Genomic DNA, 26765 nt, shown 5'->3' with positions numbered 1-26765 from the left:
GACCTGTTGAACACGATCCTGTCTCTGTCTCAAGTCTGTCTGCGGCAAGTAACGGACCACCCCCCGGTCGGTTGCCCTCACTCCTACCTTACCTACATTTGGCGTAGTCGGCAGGATCTTCACCGCAAATACAACATATTCAGCGGTAAGCCTGCCTTGAAGATCCAAAGGACCCAAGCTGAACGGGTTGAAGATCTTTTCCTGTGGATTACAAACTGGACTGTGAATTGCTGGATTTCTGCAGGTGGATCTGGAGTGAAAAAGGCCTTGTTAAAAATGGCTGTAGAAATTTGGCACCAAAAAGAAGCACAGGAGTTTGCAGCCACCTTAGACTACCGGGAACAGCTGCTAGAGGAGTTGTTGCCAAACGTCCGTGCGGAGTCATCGGGCCTGGAGGCTGGTCCTGCCAGACGGCGGGGTGAAGAACATCGGCTGCTGGAGGAGCTGCGGGATGGACTGTCGGGAGCCGTGGTGCCGGGGAAGGAGAGCGTTACTTCGGCTCAGCCGGCGGCACCGCAGACAGACCCCGCCCACATGCCCCATGTACAAGACAGGCCCCAGGGCCCTGACACCGGCCCCCGGCCTCCCCGCCTGACCTCCCGTTCTTCAGCGACCCCGGCCCTGGATGACTTTGCGGCTCTTGTCAGCGATCCTGAGCCACCCCACCCAGCGGCACCTTGTTACGTGTCGCCGGCATGAAACGACCTGTGGCCGCCCCTGCCGCGCTCCATCTTCTGGCGGCAGCCTATCCATTGGGGCCTGCCGCCATTTCGGCCCCGGCTGCGGCCTGCTCCGTCCGTGACTCTGGTTGCGGCCTGCTCCCCAATGTCCGCGGCCGCCTCTGCCCCGTTCTTGACCCCGACTGCGGCCCGCCCACTGGACTCTGCGGCCTACACCGGACCCTCCGCCTGGGATGCAGAAATTATTGAGCAGAAGGAGGCCAAAGAGTGGGAGGTGTGTGCACTGTTACACGAGAAGGAAGAGGCAGCTATGACTACCCCTCAATTATATGGGCGACTTGTGCATATTAACACCGCAAAAGGCTATGGGTTCATCCGGGACCTCGCCACTGGCCACAAACACTACCTCAATGTGACCCCCATCAGACATGGACGGGCTCTGCGGGAGGGAGACCCGGTCTCCTATTACAACGAATACTGCCCCTGCAGCTGCTATGAGGTAGCAGTCATCACCTACCCTGAAGGGTATGAGCCTCCATAAAAAGAGACAAGGACTCCTGGGTCTCAGGCATCAGGGACACTCGAGGCCCAGAACATTTCAAGCATCCCAGGGACTTCATGGCTGTGGAGTTCCCTGCTGATTGGCGAAACATCGGCCACCAGGAGGTGGCCCAGAGTATCCTTCTAAATAGACTGCCGGGACTGTTGTGCGCTGTTGCATGACTTAGGGACAGTTTGAAGTCCTCAATTGGGTAATAAGTGCCCACTCTTGGTGTAGCGAGGATGCATACAGGGGAGTTTTCTCTTCAAAGGAAGGGGGAGCACCAATGTTAATAATATTTATGTTTTGGTTAAAAGGAAAAATGTTATGCCTTTAAAAAAAAAAAAAAATGAATTAACTTTGAAAGAATTAAGCATGGAATAGTTAAAGCTATAGATGGTTTTGAAGATGTTATGCTTTGAAAAGTGCTAAATGGAAAATTTACAGAGTGATAGCCTAGTATGGTTAGAAGTAAGCATAAGATGTATAGTTAAAAAAAAAAAACTGTGTTTAGTATATAGAGCCAAGTTTGAAATGTTGAAGTGCTATCTAAAAAAAAGTGTTCAACAGGTCCCGGGTACTGCGAGTAAAGAGGAAAATGCCGACCATGACTGAAATTGACGGGATAGAAGAGACAGATGGAATCAGAGCAGACAACAGTCCCTAAGTCAGACCCCGAGTACCAGATGTACACCCCAGAAGGTTAGGAGGACGTTGACGATGACCTGGTAGGTCATGACGTTAAGAGGGTGACAGAAGGGGAGAGCAGTGGGAGGTACACATCTGTAGAGTAGTCCGGATGGACCTAACCCAACCTGAAGGAATTGTCATGGTGGCGTACGTGCTGGCGAGTAAGCCATGAGCTACTCGGAGCATGATTGCTCCCGGTTTGGTTCAGCCCCCGTGTATCGCGGGCCTGGCTCAACAACCGGTCCAACAAAAGAAGGTGGGAAAGTTTCAGAACGGAAAAGAGAGAGACCAGATTGTCGAGGATGACTATGGATAATGTAAGGGGGAGTGTAGGGAAGGTGGACTGACGTACGGACCTGTATGTAGAAGGAGGGCGGAGGTGTAGTGTATAGAAGGTAGACTGTTGTAGTAAAAGAGGGGAAATAGCTGGAGATAGGAAGGAGGGCTGTAGTATTGGATTTTGACCATTAGAGGACAATGGAGAGCTGTGAGGTTAGGACTGAACAACAGCCATTGGCTAAGAAAACTGTTGAGTCATGGTGGGTGGGGTTGCCAGAACAGAAGTGCATAAAAGAGGGAGAGAAGGTTCTGGAAAAGTCAGTCAGCGAAGGGAGCACAGGAAACCAGAAGCACGGCTGAGGAGAAAGGAAGTTCCTGAGAGGACAGACAGTTGTGCCAGTTACGGGGGGTGGCCCTGACAGGATTAGCCACAGACAGAGACAGCGGAGACCACAGACGGAGAGCAAAGAGAGGCCGCAGACAGAGACAGCCTGGGGTATCACTAAACCGAACGGACTCGGACTGGTGAAACGCTGTGGAGGTAGGCCTAGGGCAGCCACAATGACAGAGCCGTGAGGGACGTCCATTTGCCAATGAAAGAAAGTGAAGGTACCCGGGCCTGAGTACGAAGTCAAGCAGCTACTGTGTGTAGCTGAGGGAATTGTCGACCAGCTGCTGTGTGCGGCTGAGGGGATTGTCAAGCAGCTTCTGTGTGCGGCTGGGTAGAGTGACGAGCAGCTGTTGTGTGCGGCTATAGGGATTGTTGAGTAGCTGCTGTTTAAGGCTGCAGAGATTAATGTGCCATTGCTGTGAGGTGCAGTGGGTCGTGGAAGGACGATCAATAAAGAAGACCTGTTGAACACGATCCTGTCTCTGTCTCAAGTCTGTCTGCGGCAAGTAACGGACCACCCCCCGGTCGGTTGCGCTCACTCCTACCTTACCTACATTAGCAATGGTGTTCAGTACGATCTTTAAGCCTCTATTGGTCTTCTGGGGTGCAGTGATATGCATTGATTCCACAGGACCACTTGAGGCCTAGCCAGTGCTGGAAAACCTGGATCAGAGACTGGAAGTTAGCAGATCACTGAGAGGGTGCTACATTGGCAGGAAAGATGAGATTCTGGCCTAGGACAGGCAAGGACAATATTTTATTTTTAACCCCCTTTGTGATTCTTCACGAAATTAAGCAAAATTACAGCAAGAATTTTTGCTGTATTCATGCAAATTGAATAACAAAATGTTCAGAATCTGGAAAATGTAAAATTTTAGAGGTCAATTCATAACAACTTTGATTCATTACGAATCAAATTGCTAATCTCTAGTCTTTATAACAGAAAACGGTATTTAGTCATTATTTGTCCATTTGCTGAAATTATATACTTTGGACTCTTTAATGTTCAATCCACCAGTGTATATTTTGTTTCTAGGGACAACAGAAAGAAGGATAAACATAGTTAAAACATTAATTTGGACTCTGCTTGCTTGATTTAATTGTTTGGACACATAACGGGAAGATCTGAATATCATTTCCGGTATAAAAACTTAACCCACAGATAGAGTACTGAGCGTAGCATGCTACATTATTGTGAACATAGCCTTATGGTGAAGTAAGGGGAAGTAGCCGCCGGTTGAATGAGCATTCTGCTGACAGCTAGCTTATGAGGATGGTATGCTTTGATCTAGGTGATGTAATCTCATGGCATTGAGTGGTGGAAACCGCAGCAGAGATTTAAGAGCTGAGGTTTTTAGTAGTCATAACATTATAAAGGATGGTCAAGTTATCAATTAAATTCCAACGTTGTTAATGATCTTTGTCTTCTGTTGCAGACCGGCTGTAAGATCATGTTGGCTTTTGTTCATTACTGTGTAACTGCAAATTTCTACTGGCTATTGGTGGAAGGACTTTATCTCCACACTTTGCTAGTGGTGATATTCTCTCCGAACAGACATTTTATAATATATCTCCTCATTGGATGGGGTAAGCTTTTCTCTTTTTATTTTTCTGTCCATTCATTGAAATATTCCCAAGTGTTTTTTTTTCCTTTCTTCTACCAAGTTTATCACATGTAGTAACATTCATTAGATTTCTATAGAAGCAAACAGAAAGTTTTTATTTTGGCTTCTCCGATGAGAGGTGTTGTCAGAAATGGCGTAAAAGATACAGACTTGTCATATCTAATGGGGCACAGGAAACATAAGATGGTCCTGAGAGCTGCGGTGTGTGCCAGTCATCACCAGGAACATTTCTTCAGAGTCCGATCATGACATGACACCCTCAGAATTTCCAGAAGTGTTACTCATTAGTTGTATATGGTGCCTGTCAACAGATATTTGCTGAAGTTGCTCATCTTGTGCATATAATTTTTTCAGAATATTACAGTGGATATTATGATAGACATTTGCATTTATTATTCTGTAAGATATTTTAAAGCATATGTCACAAACACTGCTTGAAAACTAATTAAAGAAAATCTACCACAGAAATCTAAGTAGGGCAAAGCAAGGAAGACACGATGCAGTGAATTTTGCCGTGTTTGATCACACTTCTCTCCTGGAAGGGGTTGTGGAGTTTAAAAAATCACATTTTGATACATGCTGCTATGGATTTCTGCTTTAATAGAGAGAGTTATTTGTTCAAGACCTCATAATTTAGGCAGAGTAGAGATTACAAAAGGATTCTCTCCCTGGGATGACCTGCCTTGTCCTATTTTACATAAATAACTTGAGTTGAATGTTTGTTGTGTAATGCCTCATTTCCCCTGTGGTAGCGCTGCAGGGAAAATGATCAATCGCTGCCAGGTTTTACAGACTATAAGTTCATGTGGTAGGGACTCAATAAAGGGAGATCTTTTGTCCTGTTAACTAGCAAGGAATCTTACCTACAAGCGTGGATTTTCCAAAGCAGAAGGAAGACCCCTTCAAATATGTGTGCCACAAAGTCAAAGTCAAAAAATAAAAAAATAAATGTTGAGCATAGACATACGGTACCTAATAACACAATAAAGGACAGGTGTATTCTTTACTGTGTGAATAGAGTGAGCTGGTACCAGTTCACGGGTGGTCAGCACAGAATAACACTGCAGACTATAAATGACTATACATTACTGTTTATACACAGCATCTATTCAAATACACAACAGTTATATCAAATGGCTCACCCTCTATGATTGAAGCCCTTGTCTTTCCATCCAGCCTAGGCTGCGATGACACCGTCTTCCAATAAGTGCATTTTGCCTACTACCAGCTTAAATCCCTGGCTTCCATTTGCTCATCCCTACCCTTTATAGTAAGACCCAAAAAGCTGACCCATACATGTATCCAGATCCAGAATTCAAACATCAACCCCATAATTTCATTTAGATCCGACCCTGACATTCATTTTAAGTTGCAATGCTCCTCTGAGAAATATGCAAATTGTCTCTTCAGAGAGGAAGAGGACTAGAACGCTAGTGCCACCTATAGGAAGTAGCAATCCTAAAAGTCAATGTTGACCCTTTAACGAGCCTTTTCACATGACTTAGGATAAAGCCAAAACCAGAATCTCAATTTGCAGACATTGTGTTACGGGGCACTGCCCCTTGTCTGTGCAAAGTGTGAGATCTGGTTAGGCTGGGTGAGAGGCGTCTAATCGGGATCCAAGAGATAATGTTTCCCAGAGGAGCATTGCGGCTTAAAAGTCTCCTCATATAAGCATGCTTAACATGTCACTCTTCACAAGGAGAATCGTTACCCCTGGGATCCCAGTCAGACGCCTCTCTCACAGCCAAACTAAATCTCATACTTTGCACTGACGAGGGGCAGTAGCCCGAAACACAGTGTCTGCAAATTGAGATTCTGATTTTGGCTTTTATCCTAAGTCATGGGACAAGGCTTGTTAAAGGGTCGACATTGGCTTTTAGGATTGCTACTTCCTATAGGTGGTACTCGAGTTCTAGTTCTCTTCCTCTCTGAAGAGACAATTTGAATACAGCCCAGAGATAAAAAATATTTAAACTTTAGACCAGGTGACTCCATTTACTTATCCTTTTCACTCTCGGATTCCTCTTCTGCCCCATGTTGGCACTCCCAGCTGACGAGAAATCTAGGCACAAGGGAAATAATTATCACTGACTTTAACTCACTGCATTAATCCAATAGATAACAATACAATTAAAAGATGAAAAAGAAAAACCAGAACTCTGTCCATGTGTATTACAACAATCTATTAAGAAGATAAGTGCAGCATGGTTCTGAAAATATTGTAAGCACATATTAATGTTATCTGTACATATTAAGAAATCTCCATAATCATCCAAAAAAATCTATCTAGTGTAAAAGGGTAATACAAAACTGTGCCATTGGGACACACTTTACACTGATAAACTGTCTTTCATGACCTTATTTATGATTATAGTTGGACGAACCCGAACTGTAAGGTCGGGGTCCGTACTGACACAACAGGTTGCCTTTAAGGCACGCCAAAAAAATGTACCAACATTGTGGCACATATTTCTGGCACAAAGTAAGCTAAGTAATAGTTGGTATACATTTAGTCTAGACAGGCTTAAAATGAGATAAATGTATCAAACAGCATGAACCACTTTGATCAATGTGGCACATTTTATGACTGTCTAGTCTATGTTTCCACTGTCTAAGAATTAGACAGTTTTGATAAATATGAGCCAGTCTGTCTGAGAGACTGTAAGGGGCAGGGAGGCTCTGACGTCACCCAAAGGTAGCACCCATCCACTCGGAGAGCGGTTATGAAGAGGGATATGTGGATTGAGAGAAATCAGCACAGGGAATACTTTTTCTCAGAATACACAGGATTGAGTAGAAATTTTAGAGAATTTTGTTTTACTTTGTATTGATAGGGACACTTAACTTTAATCAGTTAATCCCTCATATTTTTTTTCTTTACTAGGCATTCCTACTATATGTATTATTACATGGATATTCACCAGAATTTATTTGGAAGATACCGGGTATGTAACATAAAACTTCATGACTTTTATGAAAGATTAGTTTTACCATATATATTTAAAAAGTACTGATTTTTTTTTTTTGTTGACATGCTTCTTGTTGTAGATGCTGGGACACTAATGAACATAGCATTCCTTGGTGGGTTATAAGGTCACCAATTATTCTTTCCATTATTGTGAGTATCCTGCCATTTACAGTATGTGGGTTCCGTTTCCTGGCGGATTGTCTTGATCTAATGTTTTCTACTGTTTTCTTATGCCATAGATTTCTATAATAGAAATATATATTGAAGGAGCTTTCAGGTCTCTTTATCGTCAGCCATATAATTCAGAAGAGATGAGCGATTGAGCGTCCTATAGAATTACATAGGGAATATTTACACATGAGAGATAGAAATGACTGGAACAAAATATAAATTCTATTCATCTGTACTGAGTCTTTTTCATTACAATGCAGAAAATCCTCAGCAAAATCCATAGTGCAAAACATGCTGTACATAGATTGCCTAAAATGTTATCCAAAATGCCGGTACTGTAATGCACTGCAAATTTTCGAAAATCCACTGCCTATCAGCCCTAAATACAGTACATGAGTCCTTAGTCAGGGACTACAGCAAGATTTGTGGCAGAAAGTTCACAACAGCTTGGGATGTCCCTGTTGTTCCACCCCAGCTCCCCCCATCTTGGCACAGCTGGGTGAAACGAGTCTGGAAATGCCATAAGTTGCAACTTTTTGGACAACAAAATTTAGCAACTTTTCAAAAGCAATTTACACCAAATCTTTAGCAAATCAATAGCTTTGATTAATTTGTGTCATTAACTGGTTCAAGTTGTGTCCTTATCAATACAAATTAAAAACGAAATCCTCCAAGTCTACCGTACATTTCTCCTGAATCTTTCGTATTCTACAAAATGTTTTTCTTGTGTTAACTTCATACCAGCATATTGCATAGGCCATAAGTTACTGTTGGGTTTGTTCACCTTTGCTTTCTTAGGTTCTGACCCCTGAGGAAGTCACATATTTGTGGCCCTACGAGTGGGGTTTGGTCCCTCTTCCTACCTGATGACTGGCACAGGCTTTATATGAATGCACTGTTCATTATGGGTCACTGATCTTAGCCTTACATATGTACGGTTCTTACTATACCTTTGGGTTTATAATCTTCCTTTTGCCTTTTTTTCACGCCTTACAATGCCAGTGCACAATGATTGGTTGTCTTTGCTATGTGATACCTCTCACGTGTTCTTTCTTTTTCTATAGGGGATATTTTTCCACTTAGGATTTTTAATTGCTATATTTCATCCGTAATTATTCTGTGCTATACAGCAATGGATACTTATTTTGTGTTCTCTCTTTCATTCCTTTATGCATATTGGCACTTTGATGTGTATTTGATTGTACTTATTGTGGCATTTTCTTTGTCTGGTTGCATTGCATTATAACTATAGGGGCAATTATTATACTGTGTGTTCACATTTACCTGTGGCACCTGGTTGATAAGGGTGGCCACAAGTTTATTACAAGTTTTATGGTCAATATTGTAAGCCATGGGCTTTTATTAAACTTTTTGGCTTGTAATGTTTTTGAGAGATCCCTGCTTATTGCATATTCTATTCTTTTTCTCTTTTCTTCAACTGCTTCACTATTTATGCAATTGGTTGATTTCTATATGTCTGGCGATGCCCGCTCTCATTTATCTTTATCTTCTGGACTGGCCAGAGCCACAAGTGCCAGGAATATTACAGGATTGATGCAGTAAACACTCACAACAAAGGCGCTGCCCAGCATAGCAATTGAAAGCAGAAACCAGCACAGATGTTACACAGAGTCTCTGAAGTGTTTAAAATCCTTCAAAGCACTTCATGCTAATTTTCATAAGGAATAACATATTAGGTCTGATGAATCAAAGTTTTAACAGCAGAATAGTGTCATAATGGCTTTGAAAAGTTATAACATTTTTGCACAGAATGGAGTTCCAAAAAACATTGCAGAAAAAAATACAGCCTTAGGAGTGCTTTAGCTTGGCTGGTTGTCAAAAATAGGGTGGGGCCACACCGTTTTTTAAAAATATTTATTTAAATAATTAAAAGATACTTCATGGGGACCCCTCTATTCTTGATAACCATTTGCTAAAGCTGATAGTTGAGGGATGCTGCCTGCAGCTGTCAGTTTTACCTGGCTGGTTATCAAAAACACAGATAACCCCACATCATTTTTTTAATTTATTTATTGATTTATAGCACAAACGGCTGCAGTGTGAGCAGGGGAAAATGATGGAAGCTGTCTTCAGCACCCGGCACCGCGGAACAGAGCGAACAGTGCTGCTGCTTCCCAGGCGCTGGTATGTGTCACACTGATGGCACACAGATGTTATTCATGTGTCATCAGTGTGCACGTGTGCGGGATGTTTTATGGCCTGAGCAGCTGTTAAAAAATGGACATGTCAGCGTATTTTGCCTACGGAAACGCACTGACATGTGTGTAAGTGTCTCTGGTACGTGTGAACCTGTCACCACACATACTGTGCACACTGACATGGGAAAGAGCCATTGCCAACACCAAATCAGATAACAAATGCAATAGCAGGATGCAGAAGCACACCATGGTAAAGGCGGGGGCAACACAGGTGCAAAATACTGATGAAAACATCCTCTCACAAACCTACCAGTTTATGTAAGGTGTGGATGTCTAGTATTTAAAATGCACTTAGGTGGATTTGCACAAAAGGTTTGGGTGTTGGTGTTTTCACGCCAGTTTGAATCAGCTTCACTGAAATGGGTGGATCTCTGGAGGTTCTCGGGAGAATATCCCCATAAGTGCTTTTCCTCTTAAAGGGAATCTGTCACCTCCCAGGACGTACATGACCTATTAATATGGGCATACAGGTAATAGAAATGTTATACTACTCCTACATGTATGCCTCACATTAACGGTCTTGTTGCTGAGAAATGTTATATTCTGTCTTTATGCTAATGATTTCTTCCAGGCACTGGGTCGCGCGGTGCCTGGAAGAAATCCCTGCCTCCTGTCCTTATTACAATTCTACCCCCTTTTAGGTACATCAGTTCTGGCCCTGGAATCCTGGCCCTGCACTCCCTCAGAAATGCATACCTCTTCCTCCCTTCTATGGGCAGTGCACTCAGGGATCTTCTGCGCAGGCACCAGCAAGTCACTGTGACCTCCGGAGTGCCCGCCCATAAGGTGCTTTGCCCACTTCTTCCCTGCACAGTCATCACTATGAACTATGTCAACAAGGCGATGACTATGCAGGGAGAAAGTGGAGAGAGCAATAATAATAATAATGAATTTTATTTCTATAGCGCCGACATATTCCACAGCACTTTACATTTCAGAGGGAATTTGTACAGACAATAGACATTACAGCATAACAATAATCACATACAGTAGATTATAACAGATACCAAGAGGAATGAGGGCCCTGCTCGCAAGCTTACAGTCTATGAGGAAAGAGGTAAACACGAAAGGTGGGTGGTAACAGTTGCCCTGATTGTATGGACCAGCCATAATGTTAAGTGTGTAGCAGTACAGACACAGAGGGCTAATGGATGCATAAAGCATGTGGGAACATGATGCGGGGAACCTGGTGCGCACGCCGGAGATCACTGGAGCAGAAGTCGCCTGTGCAGAAGATCCCTGAATACAGCACCCATAGAAGGGAGGATGAGATATGTATTTCTGAGGTAGTGCAAGGCGCAGGATTCCGGGGCCAGAACTGACGTGCATGGTAGGAGGTAGTATTATAATGAGGACAGGAGGCAGGACTTTCTTCCAGGCATGGCACGCCCCGGAGCCTGGAAGAAATCATTAGCATAAAGATATAATAGAACATTTCTCAACAACAAGAGCATTAATATGAGGCATACAGGTAGGACTAGTGTACCATATCTTTCACCATATTAATAGATCATATACGTCCCTGGGGGGGGTGATAGATCCCCGTTAAAGAATGTGCCTTGTACTCATAGGACGAGTGTGTGCTATGAGGGTCTTGATGAAACGGCTCCATTGTGTTTTCAGCATTGGAGCAACTAATTACATAAAGGTTTAAATTGCCTTGGGTCTCACAGACCTGCGTGTCCGAGAAATCGAACACTCTGATTCCCTTTAAATCTCTGGATCAAAAAGGGCAGAACTTAACTTATTCCAGTTTTGCCAAATAGCCAACAATGGTGACGTTCAGGGCTCTCCAGCAATAACAAAAAGAATTGGGTGAGCTGATACTTTCAGTATATTTGTTCTTTTTTCTATGCTACAGAATGTCTAACTAGATGCAATCCCTGATTCTGCAGTCTTGTGTTACTCGCTTGCATTTACAAGTTACCAAGATACAGGGGTCTATTATATTAAAAATAGAATAAGCTACATTTAATAACTCTATTAATAACTTTTTTTTTGCAGGTAAACTTCTGTCTTTTTATTAATATTATCCGTATTCTACTGCAAAAGCTGCGGTCTCCTGATGTGGGCGGCAACGACCAGTCACAATTCAAGTATGTGTTATCACGAGTGTCACACAATGGTCCATTTGCCGTTGGATCATGCAAACATACTGTGACCTGATTGTTAACGTATTTCATCATACAGGATGATGGCAATAATTCTGGCTACATTACAATGACGTTCAGTAGATTACACAGCAGCTTTATTAACTCCTTGATTTTGTAAGAGAGAAAGAGAGTACAGAGACACTAACCAAGCTTTTGTGGAGTGGTGTCAGAGGAACCACCTTAGGATTAATTCCGGGAAGACCAAGGAATTGGTGGTGGACTTTCGCAAGGGCAAAAATGCACCAGTAGTGGTGAACATTCAGGGAAATGACATTGAAATATTCGACACCTATAAGTACCTTGGTGTGATCCTCAATAATAAGCTTGACTGGGCCCATCACTTGGATGCAGTGTACAGGAAGGGCCAAAGCAGGCTTTATCTGCTCAGAAGGCTGAGAGCCTTCGGAGTTAGGGGGGCACTCCTTGCATCCTTCTTCAACTCTGTTGTGGCATCAGCCATCTTCTTTGGTGTGGCGTGCTGGGGTAGTGGCATATCAACCAGGGACAGGAATAGGCTGGACAAACTGATTAGAAGGGCCAGCTCTGTCCTGGGATGCCCCCTTGACCCAGTTCAGGAAGTAGGAGGATACTGGCCAAGGTGAGCTACATGGTGCGGAATGATTCCCATCCCATGCATGAGACCGTGACAAAGATGTGCAGTACTGTCAGTGACCGGCTACTTCATCCTAAATGTGAGAGGGAGCGCTATCGAAAGTCCTTCCTTCCTGCTGCAGTTAGGCTGTATAACCAGCACTGTCCAAAACGGAGAACGACCCAAACAGAGAACTGACAGATCCAAAGTTGTGACAGTCCGGTTACATTTTTTTTTTTTTTCCGTATATATACCTACTGTCAATGTAATGCCTTTATGCATCTGTATCTGTACTTGTTCCTGCCTTGCTGCTGTAATGCTCTGAATTTCCCCATGGTGGGACGATTAAAGGATTATCTTATCTTATCTTAAATGAAATTTCCAGTAGTAAGGCGTCTGATGCAGAAGACGCTTAAGGCCTCTTTCACACTTCAGTTTTTTGCATCAGTCAAAATCCGCCACAAGGACGGATGGCGGATCCGTTTTAGTACTGATGACAACGGATGCCACCTGTCCGTTTTTTTGACGGATCCGACAAATGAAGAATTTTAAAGGAATCGCAGCCTGGAGGGGAGAGAGAGAGAGAGAGAGAGAGAGAAGGTAGCCGGGCTCCCTCTGCAGCTTATTCGGTAAGCGCTGTAGCTTGCCGAATAAGGAGGGACCTGAACAGATTCGCTCATCTCTATTCGCTATGTCTCTTTCCTCATTGCAGGACCTTGGGTATCAATGGTTACAACTAGAGATGAGCTAATATTTTCAGAGAACGATCGCCGAATATATGTTGGACGATCGTTTCAAAACATATTCGCTCATCTCTACTCCCATTGACTCATTTGCATTAGGCTATATTTGGCGAATATTGCAGATAGTAATCTGAACCGAATATTGAAATATTTGCTCATATCTAGTTGCGACCACTAGCAACTAAGTATCTACAGTAACTGTCCTTATATCAATGGCCGTAACCATGAAAAGTTCAAAATAATTCATAATTAGCAAGAAACCTTTCTAATAAGTGAGGATTGTCTAAACTTTAATATATCGAGGTTGTCCAAATTTGGGGACATTTTTTTTCTTACTAAAAGGCAATCTATCAGCAGGCTCTTCCTATGTAATCTGAAGACAACAGGAAGTAGGAGTTGAAACACAGATTTCAGAGAAGTGTCAGGCCATGTGCTGATGTTTTCTTACAATAAAAGTTTTATCACTTGGAGATTATCAATGCCCAGACTACAGCTCACACAGCTGCTAGGTCCACCACGACCCCTCCTGTGATTAGCAGCTCACTGTAAAGAGACTATGAACATAAAGAGCCTGGGATAAGGGCTGCTTTCTCAGCTCAGCTAAGCTACATGCTACATCTAAAAAATTCTAAGATCTTCTAAGATTCAGGGTGGTCTCCTTCCCTACACCATGCTGTTCTCAGATGAGGCAGCAAAAGCCATGTGTCACATTCTCTTTAAATGCATGTATTTTAAGCTAAAATTCATTTTTGTTATTGAGTGTCATAAAAAAAGGTTGCACCGTTTGTTGTCTTTTATAGCCAATGCGTTGCATTTTCTATTGATGGCTGCAGAAAGGGTTTACTGAGGGTGAGTCAGTGAGCTCATCCTGACAGTCCTAAAGGAGTTTGTATCTCTTTTGTGTCATTTTTTTAGCTTCTTTCAGATGATTTATGACCACAGACCAGATCAAAGTTGAATGAGCAGGGAAACAAAGAGCCTGTGAAAGCAAAATTGTGCAACATTTTTAATGAAACTGAATTGCAAAAATGATTTTTAGCCTCAAATACATGCGTTTAAGTAAAAAAAAAAAGACCCCAGAGGTACGGTAGACAACCCCTTTAAATATGATAAAGGATCATTTTTTCAAACACTGCTATTAAAAAATGAAACTGAATATGCTGTGTTTTCATAGAGCGTCTTCTTGCTTTTTTATAGGAGACTCACAAAATCCACTCTTCTGCTTATACCTCTGTTCGGAGTTCATTATATGGTGTTTGCTGTTTTTCCCATTTCAAGTTTTAATGACTGTCAGATTTGGTTTGAACTTTGCATTGGATCATTTCAGGTAATACAGAAGTAATGAAAATATTTCTGTAAATTCTTTTACTTTATCAGTTACTTAATCATTTAATCTGGAAATTCTTTTTTTTCTAGGGATTGGTGGTGGCAATTCTATATTGTTTCTTGAATACAGAAGTAAGTGCAATTTGTGCTGTGATGGTCAAGTACAGAAATTATTATGCATTACTAAAGAGAACAATCCCTTCTAGTTCCCACACCTAAAGTTTGCACCCCCAATTTCACTGCTAGTCTCCAAACCAATGAAATATGCATTACACAGAATACAGCTTTACTCCATAGTCTATTGATTGGATCAGGGGCGGACACAGACTGTAGTGGCCCCTGTGCAAGAAATTTTTCGCCCCCCCCCCTCGCCCTTCATAGGGAAACAAAGTTATTTGTTATATGTTGTTATCTAATATTGAGGCTATGCAGGGCTGGAGATAATATCTGTATGGAATATAATGTAACCCCCCATAGAATATAATGCAGTCCCCCCATATAGTATAATGCAGCCCCTCCATAGAATATATGGCAACCCCCTCATAGGATATAATACAGCCCCTTATATAGTATAATGTAGCCCCTCCATAGAATACAACGTAGCCCTCCTCATATAGTATAGTGCAGCCCCCATAAAATATAATAAATACATTACAGCCCCCCTATAGAATATAATGTAGCCCCAAATAGAATATAATACAGCCCACCTCCCCATAGAATATAATGTAGCCCCCATATTATATAACACAGCCTCCCCCTATAGAATATAATGTAAAATGTACCCCCCATGGTATATAACACAGCCGCATAGTATATAGCCCAGCACCACATGGTATATAGCCCAGCCCACCATGGTATACAGCCCACCATGGTATACAGCCCAGCCCACCATGGTATACAGCACAGCATGGTATATAGCCCACCATGGTATAATACAGCCCACCATGGTATACAGGCTATATTTTATAATAGCAACGGTACAGAGCCGCATCCTAAATATATTATATATCATTCCTCATAGGTGTCACTCTGTTTGGAAAAAATAGAATCAATCGCTGATGTATACACCAAGAATTGTGGAAACCACAGTAAAAATTGCGACCATAGATCCATTATAATAAAATTACTTCTCTTTATTGAATTATAAATAGGACAGGACAAAAAATGGGGAACTGTGCAAGGAACAAACAAAAAGTGCAATAGTATAAGTGCTCATACAAGCAGAACCCGCCCCAGTCAGCCTGAACCATCATATACCAAGATAGATGCATATATTTCCTGTGTTAATGTTCCATATGAGGAGCATTATATATCTTGCATAAAGAGGGAAACACTGCCCATCAACTATCACACAGGATAAATCTGTGCACTATCACAAAAGAAGGTAACTAGAGGGGTTAACAAATAAACAATACTACCCTCGGGCCATATAAACCATGTCTTACATCTATGGAAAGACGGAGGATGGTGCAGCAAACAATGCCCGAATTGCACCGGCAGGCAATTACCCGCCCTAAGAAAATAAGGACCCAAACCGTTACCTTAATGAGGCTCAAGGATGACCGGGCGGACCGCTCGTACCCCGACGCGCGTTTCGGAGCGATAAGCTCCTTCCGAGGAAGGAGCTTATCGCTCCGAAACGCGCGTCGGGGTACGAGCGGTCCGCCCGGTCATCCTTGAGCCTCATTAAGGTAACGGTTTGGGTCCTTATTTTCTTAGGGCGGGTAATTGCCTGCCGGTGCAATTCGGGCATTGTTTGCTGCACCATCCTCCGTCTTTCCATAGATGTAAGACATGGTTTATATGGCCCGAGGGTAGTATTGTTTATTTGTTAACCCCTCTAGTTACCTTCTTTTGTGATAGTGCACAGATTTATCCTGTGTGATAGTTGATGGGCAGTGTTTCCCTCTTTATGCAAGATATATAATGCTCCTCATATGGAACATTAACACAGGAAATATATGCATCTATCTTGGTATATGATGGTTCAGGCTGACTGGGGCGGGTTCTGCTTGTATGAGCACTTATACTATTGCACTTTTTGTTTGTTCCTTGCACAGTTCCCCATTTTTTGTCCTGTCCTATTTATAATTCAATAAAGAGAAGTAATTTTATTATAATGGATCTATGGTCGCAATTTTTACTGTGGTTTCCACAATTCTTTATGGTATACAGGCTGTATACCATGGTGGGCTGTATAATACAGCCCAGCATGGTATAATACAGCCCAGCATGGTATATAGCCCCCCCAGAATGGTGTAATACAGCCCAGCATGGTATATAGCCCCCCAGCATGGTATAATACAGCCCAGCATGGTTTATAGCCCCCCCAGCATGGTCTGATACAGGCGAGCATGGTATAATACAGCCCAGCATGGTATATAGCACACCCAGCATGGAATATAGCCCCCCCAGCATGGTATAATACAGCCCAGCATGGTATATAGCCCCCCCAGCATGGCCCCGCAGTCCAGTACTCACACTGATTTAAAAAAAAAGAAAACACTCACCTTCTCCTGGTGCCTGCATTGCTCCCGACTCCTGTCTCCTCTCCTGCACTGCCTGGTACACAGTGAGAGCACGATGACATCATCGCGCACCCGCTGTGACAGAGGCAGAGCGGGTAATGATATGAGAGGGAGCATCAGCTGACGCTCTCTCCTCCATCATTGCCTCCTTCAATGCAGGGGTGGAGTCGGTGCTGGGGGCAGGCGGGCCCCCCTGTCTCACAGGGGCCCCATAGCGGCTGCGTGATGTGCCGCTGGCTGGGGGCCCCTGGGGGAGTGGGGGCCCTAGGCAGCTGCTTGCCCCTAAGGCCGGCCCTGCTCAGGAGGAGTCAGACCCGCTCCCACAGCGCTGCTCTCCTGCTTGCGCTACACATGGCTAATTTGAATTTTGAAATAATTAGCCATGTGGTGCTGGAGACTGGAGGGGAGGGGGAGCCCCCTGTTGTGCTTTGCTCGTGAATTATGATGCGATAATATACTGGTTTCTTGTTACCCCTTAGAAACATTTTTAATTTGTTCCTCCAACAGGTTCAAGGAGAGATAAAAAGAAAATGGGGGAGTCTTTTTTTGAACACTTACCTAAGTCGAGACTTCCGCCTGCACAGTTTTTCCATTTCACGCAACGGCTCCGAATGTGCATCTCAGTTTAAACGAAAGTCAAGAGCACCATCGATTATGCAAACAGAAACATCGGTAATTTAACACCTATACCTCCGTCAGGCAAACAACAAAGGACTAACTATAGCATGTGGCTATAAATGGTATCAATTTATTAAGTTTGTGCAGTGAGTTAAGACAACTGCGGCCCAGATGACCAATTGACTTTTATATGGATTTAAGGACTTCATTATAGCACTTTCTGCTCTTTAGGCTTTTACCACCAACCTTTTATTTTAGTCTAATTTATTATAACAATGTATCTTTTTTATGTTTTGTGAATGTATTTAGTTAATTTGAGCATTAAAACTTATATTTCTATGGAATGGTAAAAGCGGGTAAAGAATTCTATGTTTATGTATATTTTGGTTAAATGTATCAAATTTATGAAACATATTGAGCAAAATTATTTTGTTATTCATTTGAGTTGAAAAACTATAGATGAGATGAATATCGCAATACATGAGAAAACTACTCTCATGGGCTGATTGAGCTTGCCTTGTATATGCTGTATTCACACTCAATATTCCAGCATTTTTTTTTAAAAAGACCTGTCTCTTTCCTGTAAGACCTGGCCCTTTCCTGTAAGACCTGGCCCTTTCCTGTAAGACCTGGCCCTTTCCTGTAAGACTTGGCTCTTTCCTGTGATTTTGTTTGCTGTTGTTGTTTTTTTACAGTTCAAGAACATGCATAATTTAGAAATATGAAGAATAAACTATTTTGTATTTTTCCAAAGAGCCTATCAGACTCTGGCCAGCAGCCCTGCTCATCTCCTTAAAGAGAACGTGTGCACCAGCCCTTAGCGTGTAGAATGACAGAAAAGAAAGTGTCTCCCTTTGAAGGGCCCAAGAAGTCTGTGCACAGACAAGACCTTTCCTTTCAATGTGAAATCATAGTGTAATACTTCATTTGACAATTGGTGGCGCTATAGAGAAATTAAACGCTTGTGTCTACCATAAATCTGGGTTGATCGCTGAAGAGCTCAGCAAAGAACATCCTGTAATCATCATCAGAGGCGCCTGCTGAATAAAAAGAACTGTCAAAATCAGAAAGCACAAAATATGGGACAGGTCTCTTTAATTAGATTTAAGTGTAATAAATGTGATGTTTTTTGTGCCTGTGATGACATTCGGCAGCGATCATTATACCTCTTCCTATATTTATATACCTTATATGATCCTGGAGACACAGGTGGTACAGTGTTCACACTGCACTGCTGATAAACTGATCTGTAGCTCTTTTCTTCCCTTGTCTTTCATTCTTTTTTTTCTAATTATTTAATTGGTGCAAATGATGTGTAAATATATTTTGCATTAACATTTTCAGTAAAATGAGAGCACAGCAAATAAGTAGGTACGTAGTATAGTTTGATGTTTGCTCATTGGGTTTTGTCTATGCAAAATGACGTCTTTAATCCAGCATCATACAGACATTTTAAAGGGGGTGTTTCATCAAGTGAACCCCCTTTCACTTTCACCATACTAGACGTTGAAATGAATGGGCGACAACTCTGCCGCACCCAGAGACCCTCTACATTAGCAGTTTTCTATTCTCGCCAATTGACATTCTAGCGCACAGAAGCCCCCTCTAATGACATCTTTAGGCTCTAAAAGTCAACGTTTTCATCAGCTAAACCTACCCAAGTCAGATGTGTAAATAAAAGAAAATGCCTTTAGTATGCAAAGGGGCAGGCACGATGTTGGTCAGGGGACGCCATGTCCATTAAAATAAATATAGAATACAGCCGCCCTTTGCTTTTCAGTGATTTGCCCATCATGGCATCGCAGATCCAATGCAGATCTTCACATGGAGCTGTTCCAGAAAATATTTACTCACATAGAGGCAACAAGCTTGATAGTTACAGAGTCTCACAAGAAGCAATGTGCTTGGGGGTTACAATCAATCTCACAAAAGAGTACAGCTTCAACAGAAGTAGATGATTGGTATCATAACAGTGGTCTGATACTTGTGTACGACCTGCTGGTATTCTCCACTATTTGGCACCAATGCACTACCATGCTGGCCTAGAATATAGTGCACTCATGTCACTGACTTTCTCAGTTACCATGTATCAGTTCCTCACACTTAGGCATCAGTTTCCATGTTATCTCAGACCTGGCACACCTCTTCATAGTCAGGCACAATATTCCAACTCCCTCAAGTGTGACTTTCTCCTCAATCCTTTTGAGATGAACTCTTCACTCATGGGAATAGGCTTCTCTGTTCTTTTCTGTGGTGGCAGTCTTCATCCTGCTCTCTGTACTCTTATACGGGTCTTTCTCACTGACGTCAGTATGAGCTGGAGATTCCCGGACCTCCTATGCTCCACTTTCTGTAGCCCTTGTGCGAGAAACCATGTTTGTCAAATGCTACTCACCCTCACTTCTAGCTAGCTGGGCGCCACAGCTCCAATCCTTCTGCCAGGATCAACATCTGTTCGTGTCTGACCTTTGTTGGTGGGGAACAGAAACCTTTTTAGCACTCATCCATCTTTTCAAGGCATAGGTGTGCAGTTCTGACCCCAACCCTGAAACTACTTTCTGATCAAGCATCTAACGCAGCCATTCCTGATGAGTGGTTGTCAGACTTTCTATCAGTGGCATCCTTGCATCACTCATGTAACGTTTCTCCTAATTGTAGCACACACTCTTGTGCATCTTTTGCACTTCGGTCCCATCACCAAATCTCACATATGGCAATAATAAACTTTAACATGTACTTTAGCATATCTAACAGTATAACAGACTCAATGTTACTTGGTTTGTGTCGTGCAGCAGTGAAATACATAGCGCAATATTAGCATAGATATGATATTTGCATGATACATATGCAACATAAGTTAATGGTATTTCCACTGAAACAGTAAGCCATTGTAACGGCAAAAGATATGTAAGTGTGAGCGGATGGGGATTATTTTTTCTTGGTATGGGAAGCTTTGACTGAAAGCATAAAATCAATATCTAATGATAGAAAGAAACTTTTTGATAATTTTAGAACTAGCATAAAATGTAATCTATTATATGGAGGATTTGGTTGAGCTGAGAAATAAGAACTCTGGGTCGAGGAGTTAAAATTACACACAATTCTTCATGATTCATTCAGTAAATATTAATGTGTGGTTCTCTTTTTAACAACACTTTAAAGACTAAATCTGCTGGAAAGGTTGAGCATTTTGTTATTTCCTTTTCCCTGTTACTATTCGTAAAGCTTAAAATCTCAATCCAACTGCCTTAGTTCATTGTAGCCACCAGTCAGAGCTCAGATTTAACTTCTTACACTTGTCTGAAAAAATAAAAGTTGCATTGTGATTGGTCACTACCCACTATAGGTAATTTGGTCACTTTTTAATACGATTCTAATAATTTAAAAAAATCATTGTTGCCTATGGAAACAGAAGTATTTTCCTGCTTTGTTGTCAGATATGTAATTTAAACCCTAATGCAACTTAGACTAGTTTCACACTAGCGTATGGAGGAGCTGCGGAGGGATGCGGACTTCCTCCGTGAAGCTCCGCCCATTGCCTCACCTCCTCCGGTCAGCTCCGCCTACATCCGCACGCGGCCTGGGTACCTATCTTTAACATTGGGTATGCAGACCGTGCGGATGTATGCGGATGCCTCCGCATGCGTCGTTTTGACGATGCAGAGAAAAAAATAAATTCCAACTTGTTGCATTCGACGCGGGTCGCCGCACCGTCAGAACGACGCATGCGGAGGCATTCTCATACATCCGCAAGGCCTGCGTACCCAATGCTAAAGATAGGGTACGCAGGCCGCATGCGGACATAGGCGGAGCTGACCGGAGGAGGTGCGGCAGGGGGCGGAGCTTACAGAGGAAGTCCGCAGCTCCTCCATCCGCAAATGTAAAACCAGCCTTAACGTGTAACTTTCCCTTCATCTCCCATCATGAACTGTAGTCTGATCCCAGGAAACCCTCAGGATTCAGAATGTGGCTTTGTTTTAAGGTTGGAAGAAAATGTAAAAGGGAAGAATTCTGAAAACCGTTTGAAAGTAAAAAATAGACTTTGTAGCAACGAATCAGCTTTTTTTTTTCTTTTTTAAGTCAACGTAGGAAATAAAAACTCCACTTTCTATTGGAAGAATGTTATGCAGATATTAATTCTAAGTATTTTTTATTTATTTACCAGTTGTGGAGAGTTCCCCATGTAACCATGATACAGTGATACTAAATCGAATCAGTGAGATGAATTTCTGCACATACTGGAAGCCCTCTGTTTACGAGCTGGCTTTCATTAGCCATATGTTTCATGGATTATGTTATTTTTCATCTCCTGAGCAAGCAAGATTATATGACAGGAGCCTCATATATGCTAAATAATTTGTGTCTATGAAGTGATATGTATCAATCCCACTATGTAAAAAAGGCTTTATTCCACTAAATTAAACATAGTGTCTGTTCATATTTCTTTGCTAAAAGAAAATTAACAAAAAGAAAGTTGTAAGACAAAGTAAGGGAACTCTACTGACCTATCTATATTTCTGCATTGATTGCTAATAAAATGTTGTTATTAAAACCCCTTCATGACCTATGACATATGTATATGTGATAGTCACATCCCCGCACTCCATGTGGGCTCTGGTGTGATTTTATCAGCTGACTCATGCCTCTAACAGCCGCAGGTGGAATCACAATCCACCCGCGGCTGTTAATATGCTATATGTCGCTGTCAATCTCCGACAGCTGCATTTAACGTGGTCGTGATGGAAGTGCATTACTAACTCCGCCACGGGGCACCTATGGATTGTCATGACAACCCAAGGTTTGCAGAAGACCCCTGTGGTTGTCATTGCTGAACCACTATGAGAGCCGCCCTGTGGCCAGTGCTCATTGCAGATGATCCATTTTGCTACAGGGCTGAAACTCTGCTAAGTGTAGCACAGGCAATCAGAGTATCGCAGCTTCAAGTCTCCTATAGAGACTATTGAAGCAAGTAAAAAGTTCAAATCGTTCCTCTTTTGCCCCATTCAAAATAAAACAATAAAAAAAAGAAAAGTTGTATTAGTCTATAGTTGTGACTTTAGCAAACAGGCCACAAGTTTTTAGTAATTGATTCAGAAATTCAGATAATTCCAAACGGTTTATTTACTTTTTCTTGCAACTGTACCTGTGAGAACCTACGAGTATCGATCCTGAATACACTTTTTTGAAGTGATTGTTTTTAATAACTCTGACCAGGTCATAATAAGTACAATAAGAATATTTGGTTGGGCTAATAGAAATGCATAAAAAAAGCAGGGTGTCAAGCTGCAGTTCTGCAGGAAAATGCAAACTCCACAAGATGGCAGCAAAGTGGAGGGAAGGCTGAAATACTGCACAGAGCAGACCAGCAGCACTGCATCGAGGCTACCACCAGGTGGCAGCAGAATAGTCAAACAAACTGGGTCGGTAACAGAGAGTAGCGCAGTACCAAGAGAAATACCAAACAAAGAGTCAGAGGAAGGCCAAAAAGGTCAGTACTGGTCAGAAGCAGAAACACCAAAAGCAAAAGACAGGAGCAGGTCAGAGACAAAGCAGAGTCAGGTACTGGGGAATCGAAACACACAAAGGCACACAGAGACAGGCAGGGACGGAAAACACAGATACAAGCAGTCAGCTAAACACAGCAGGACAAACCAGGGGTTCTCCAGAGTCAGCTACACAAGCCCTAGGCAGGAAATATAACTGACACTGTGTGCAGGAAGCTGTGCAGAGAAATAGCTGACCTGACACCAGAATGAGGTAGAGAAAAGTTAATCCCTGAATGACCAGTCCGGGAAAAGGAGAGACAGGAAAAACCCGGTCTGGATCATGACACAGGGTAGTCACATACACAAAATACAGATGTGCTTAGCTCTCTGTGCAGATCCCTGTACTTGTTTGATTCCCAATGTGCTTCTCTACTCCGTAAAACAGACAAAACTCATGCATACTACGATTTTTCCACGTAGATCCATAGATGGATATTCCAAGTCTTTGTGGTTCCCAGATATTCCTGATGGCAGCCCTTGTTAAAATTTAAAGGATCTTCATGGATAACGCAAACATTAGATTTTTTCACTCTGTCCACAGTAACTCATAAATTATAATAAAAACATATCCGGATTCAATATGGATTTAAGCCAGATTTTCATTTATGTCTAAATGTCATTAGTCAATATTATTTTCTATGTTCATCTACAGAAAAGCTAAGTAAAAAGATATGAGGTCTCATTTAACAAAACTGTGTGATAGAAACTGTTTTGTAGATATGTACATAATTATTATTTTTGTGCTGTCATAATATTTTGTGTGAAAGGAATTTACAAATGTAGTCATTACTTGGAAACTCCTCATCATGCTTGGCATTTAACATTTAATGATTTCCTTTCTCTGTTTCTGAAAGCATGGGGAATGGGGAGGCTTTGTTTTCTAAATAAATTGGTTTCTAAGGATTCCAGAATACTGTCTGTTCTGTTATTTACTATTACAGCATTACAATTAGCTCAGTCTGAGCTATTAATATTTCTGGGCATGACAGGGCTTGCTCTAAAAACTCATTACTATCAATTCTGTTATTAGACTGTTTTAATTTTCTAAATGTTTAATCATTTTTTTCAGGGTATTAACAAAATATCAATCACCTGTAAATTTCTGGTCAGGCTGTAAAATATGGGTCTGTGTCAAATTTTTTGAAGCCATTTTGTACACATTGTAATTGTAATTATTATTATTTTACGATTCACTGTAAATGCTGCTAAGGGTGAACATATAAGGCTAGTTTCACACTAGCGTATGGAGGAGCTGCGGAGGGATGCAGACTTCCTCCATGAAGCTCCGCCCACAGCCGCACCTCCTCCATTCAGCTCCACCTATGACGGCATGCGTATCCTAACATTAGCATTAGGTACACAGGCAGTGCCGATGTATGCGGATGCCTCAGCATGCATCGTTTTGACGGTTTGGAGTCCTGCGCCGAACGCAACATGTTGCATTTTGGTGCGCTTGCCGCACCGTCAAAAGGACGCATGCGGAGGCATCTTCATACATCGGCACATCCTGCGTACCTAATGCTAAAGATAGGGTACGCAGGCCACATGCCGACGGAGGAGGAGGTGACCGGAGGAGGTGCGGCTGTGGGCGGAGCTTCACGGAGGAAGTCCGCATCCCTCCGCAGCTCCTCCATACGCTAGTGTGAAACTAGCCTAAATAGAGATAATTGGAGTGCTGACTTCAAAAATTAAACATGATTTTATTAATGCAATAATAGGCAATGTACATAATCATGTACACAAAAATTATTGAGGAAGGAAAAGATAGGATCCACAATAGAAGCCCTGGGAATGAGGCGATAGGGGTAAGATGTAGTTCCACAAATTACCTAAGTATACAGTATTGGAAGATTATGTAAACATATACTTCCTAGAGCAAATGTAGCAACATTGCAACAATCATAAAGTGATTGTGCTGAGTCTGCCATCTCCTTCAGTACCCTAGAAAGTAATTAATCTGGACCTGGAGCCTTGAATTAATTTATGATAGCTAAAGCCCCCATCACACACAGCGATCTCGCTAGCTGAGTCACTAGTTTTGTGACGTAACAGTGATCTCACCAGCGAGATCGCTGTGTGTGACAGCTATCAGCGACCGGCCCCCCTGCCAGGTATCGCTGATCGAAATGTCTGAACATTTTTGGGGTCGCTGGTCTCCCACCGGTCAGCACGCATCGCTGCGTGTGACAGGCGGGAGACCAGCGACCAGCGAGCAGGAGCTGGTAACTAAGGTACACATCGGGTTTCTAAGGGGGCGCGCTGTGCCTAGAAACCCAATGTGTACCTTAGTTACAAACGCGCTGATGCAGGGAGCTGGTAACCAAGGTACACATCGGGTTTCTAAGTGCTGCACGCCCCTTAGAAACTCGATGTGTACCTTGGTTACCAGCTCCCTGCATCAGCGCGCTGGTAACTAAGATACACTGCGGGTAACTAAGTGACGTGCGTCGCTTGTTACCCACATGTCGCTGGTCCTGATCGCTGGTGAAGTTGCCTGTTTGACAGCACACCAGCGATCACATAGCGACACACCAGCGATCCTGACAAGGTGATATCGTTGTCGGGATCGCTGGTGAGTTGCTATGTGTGACGGGGCTCTAAGTGTTCCCTCACTATCTCTCTGTTTATAGATAATGTGGATTCTTCTATTCCTTCAATAGTACAGTGAAGATCAGTTGATGTTACATTAACTTTATGAGAGAAAACATGCAAAATGGAAATTTAAAAGTTCAGTCTTCTTAATCTTAACATAATATTTTTTACCACTTTCACCATTTTAATCCTAAAATTCTCCAATAAAGCATATTTATAAGTAGCGCAACTGTGTGCCGAATATAAGTAGGAGTAGTGCCGACTTCGTAGCAATTGATATAAGTAGGAGTAGTGCCGACTTCGTAGCAATTGAAAGAAAAAAATGACCATGTGAGGTATTCAAGGTGCTCTGTCTGGCCACTTTCATGTTTGCTGGCACAGTGGGTAGTGCTTGCACATATGACTTCTTGGACATGAAATTCCCACATGGGTCCTGATTGGCAGATGCCTGAATTTGTCATGACTTTTGCACCTTCTTACCCTGCCTGTACAACTTTTTACATCAGTGAAGCACAGGTCTTTCTTTATCTCCGGGCACATGGTCATTTTTCTCTTTTCTATGTGAATTTTTCAGCATGTCTGGTTTCACTATGTGTCTTTTATAATCAATAAAGTTTATACATTATTGTAGTTTTGTGACTTTTTTCCTCTTTTCTACCAGTTTAATCCTGTAAAAATCCTATAGCATTTTTGACTTTTATTTTATTTTTGGCATGCCCTCAAAAACCTTTTTTATTGCTTTTGATGTCTCTTGCAAGCCTTAATTCATTATCAGCTTTAGATAATCTGATTTGTGCCCTTTAGGTTCTGCAGACAGCATTATATTCTTGTTTAGGTATGCCTCCCTCTTTCTATTTGATAAACATTTCTTTCTTCCTTTTTAGCTCTTTGTTTATCCATCCTGGTTTCATTAAATGCTTCCTACTCTTTAAGGGATTGTTAATGATTGTAGTTTGAGAATCTCATTTTTAAAAATTTTCCATCTTTCCTGGACATTTCTGTCCTTAACGATATCCAACCATTGGATCCCTTTTATCCTCATTCGGCTTTTCTGAAATCCAACCTTGAAGTTTGAGTCTTGACAGGTCTTCCTCCTCTAG

The 26765-nt window shown here is 42.3% G+C and overlaps 1 protein-coding gene across 1 annotated transcript in view; it reads left to right on the top strand.

Moving 5' to 3' along the window:
• Positions 1 to 23984, top strand: part of VIPR2 (vasoactive intestinal peptide receptor 2) — a 183029-nt gene extending 159045 nt beyond the window's left edge. Inside the window, exons 7-13 of the mRNA XM_073581615.1 lie at positions 4018 to 4168; positions 7094 to 7154; positions 7258 to 7327; positions 11572 to 11663; positions 14253 to 14382; positions 14472 to 14513; positions 17417 to 23984. Coding sequence (XP_073437716.1) covers positions 4018 to 4168; positions 7094 to 7154; positions 7258 to 7327; positions 11572 to 11663; positions 14253 to 14382; positions 14472 to 14513; positions 17417 to 17590 — 720 coding nt within the window. The 3' untranslated portion in view covers positions 17591 to 23984. The remainder of the gene's footprint in view (positions 1 to 4017; positions 4169 to 7093; positions 7155 to 7257; positions 7328 to 11571; positions 11664 to 14252; positions 14383 to 14471; positions 14514 to 17416) is intronic.
• Positions 23985 to 26765: the final 2781 nt, after the last annotated feature.

Source organism: Dendrobates tinctorius, unplaced genomic scaffold (genome assembly GCF_039654945.1).
Source record: "Dendrobates tinctorius isolate UK_male_01 unplaced genomic scaffold, ASM3965494v1 ptg000070l, whole genome shotgun sequence".
Classification (NCBI taxonomy): Eukaryota; Metazoa; Chordata; class Amphibia; order Anura; family Dendrobatidae; genus Dendrobates; species Dendrobates tinctorius.
Note: the sequence above shows the minus strand (reverse complement) of the source record. Positions and strands in the feature narration are given on the sequence as shown.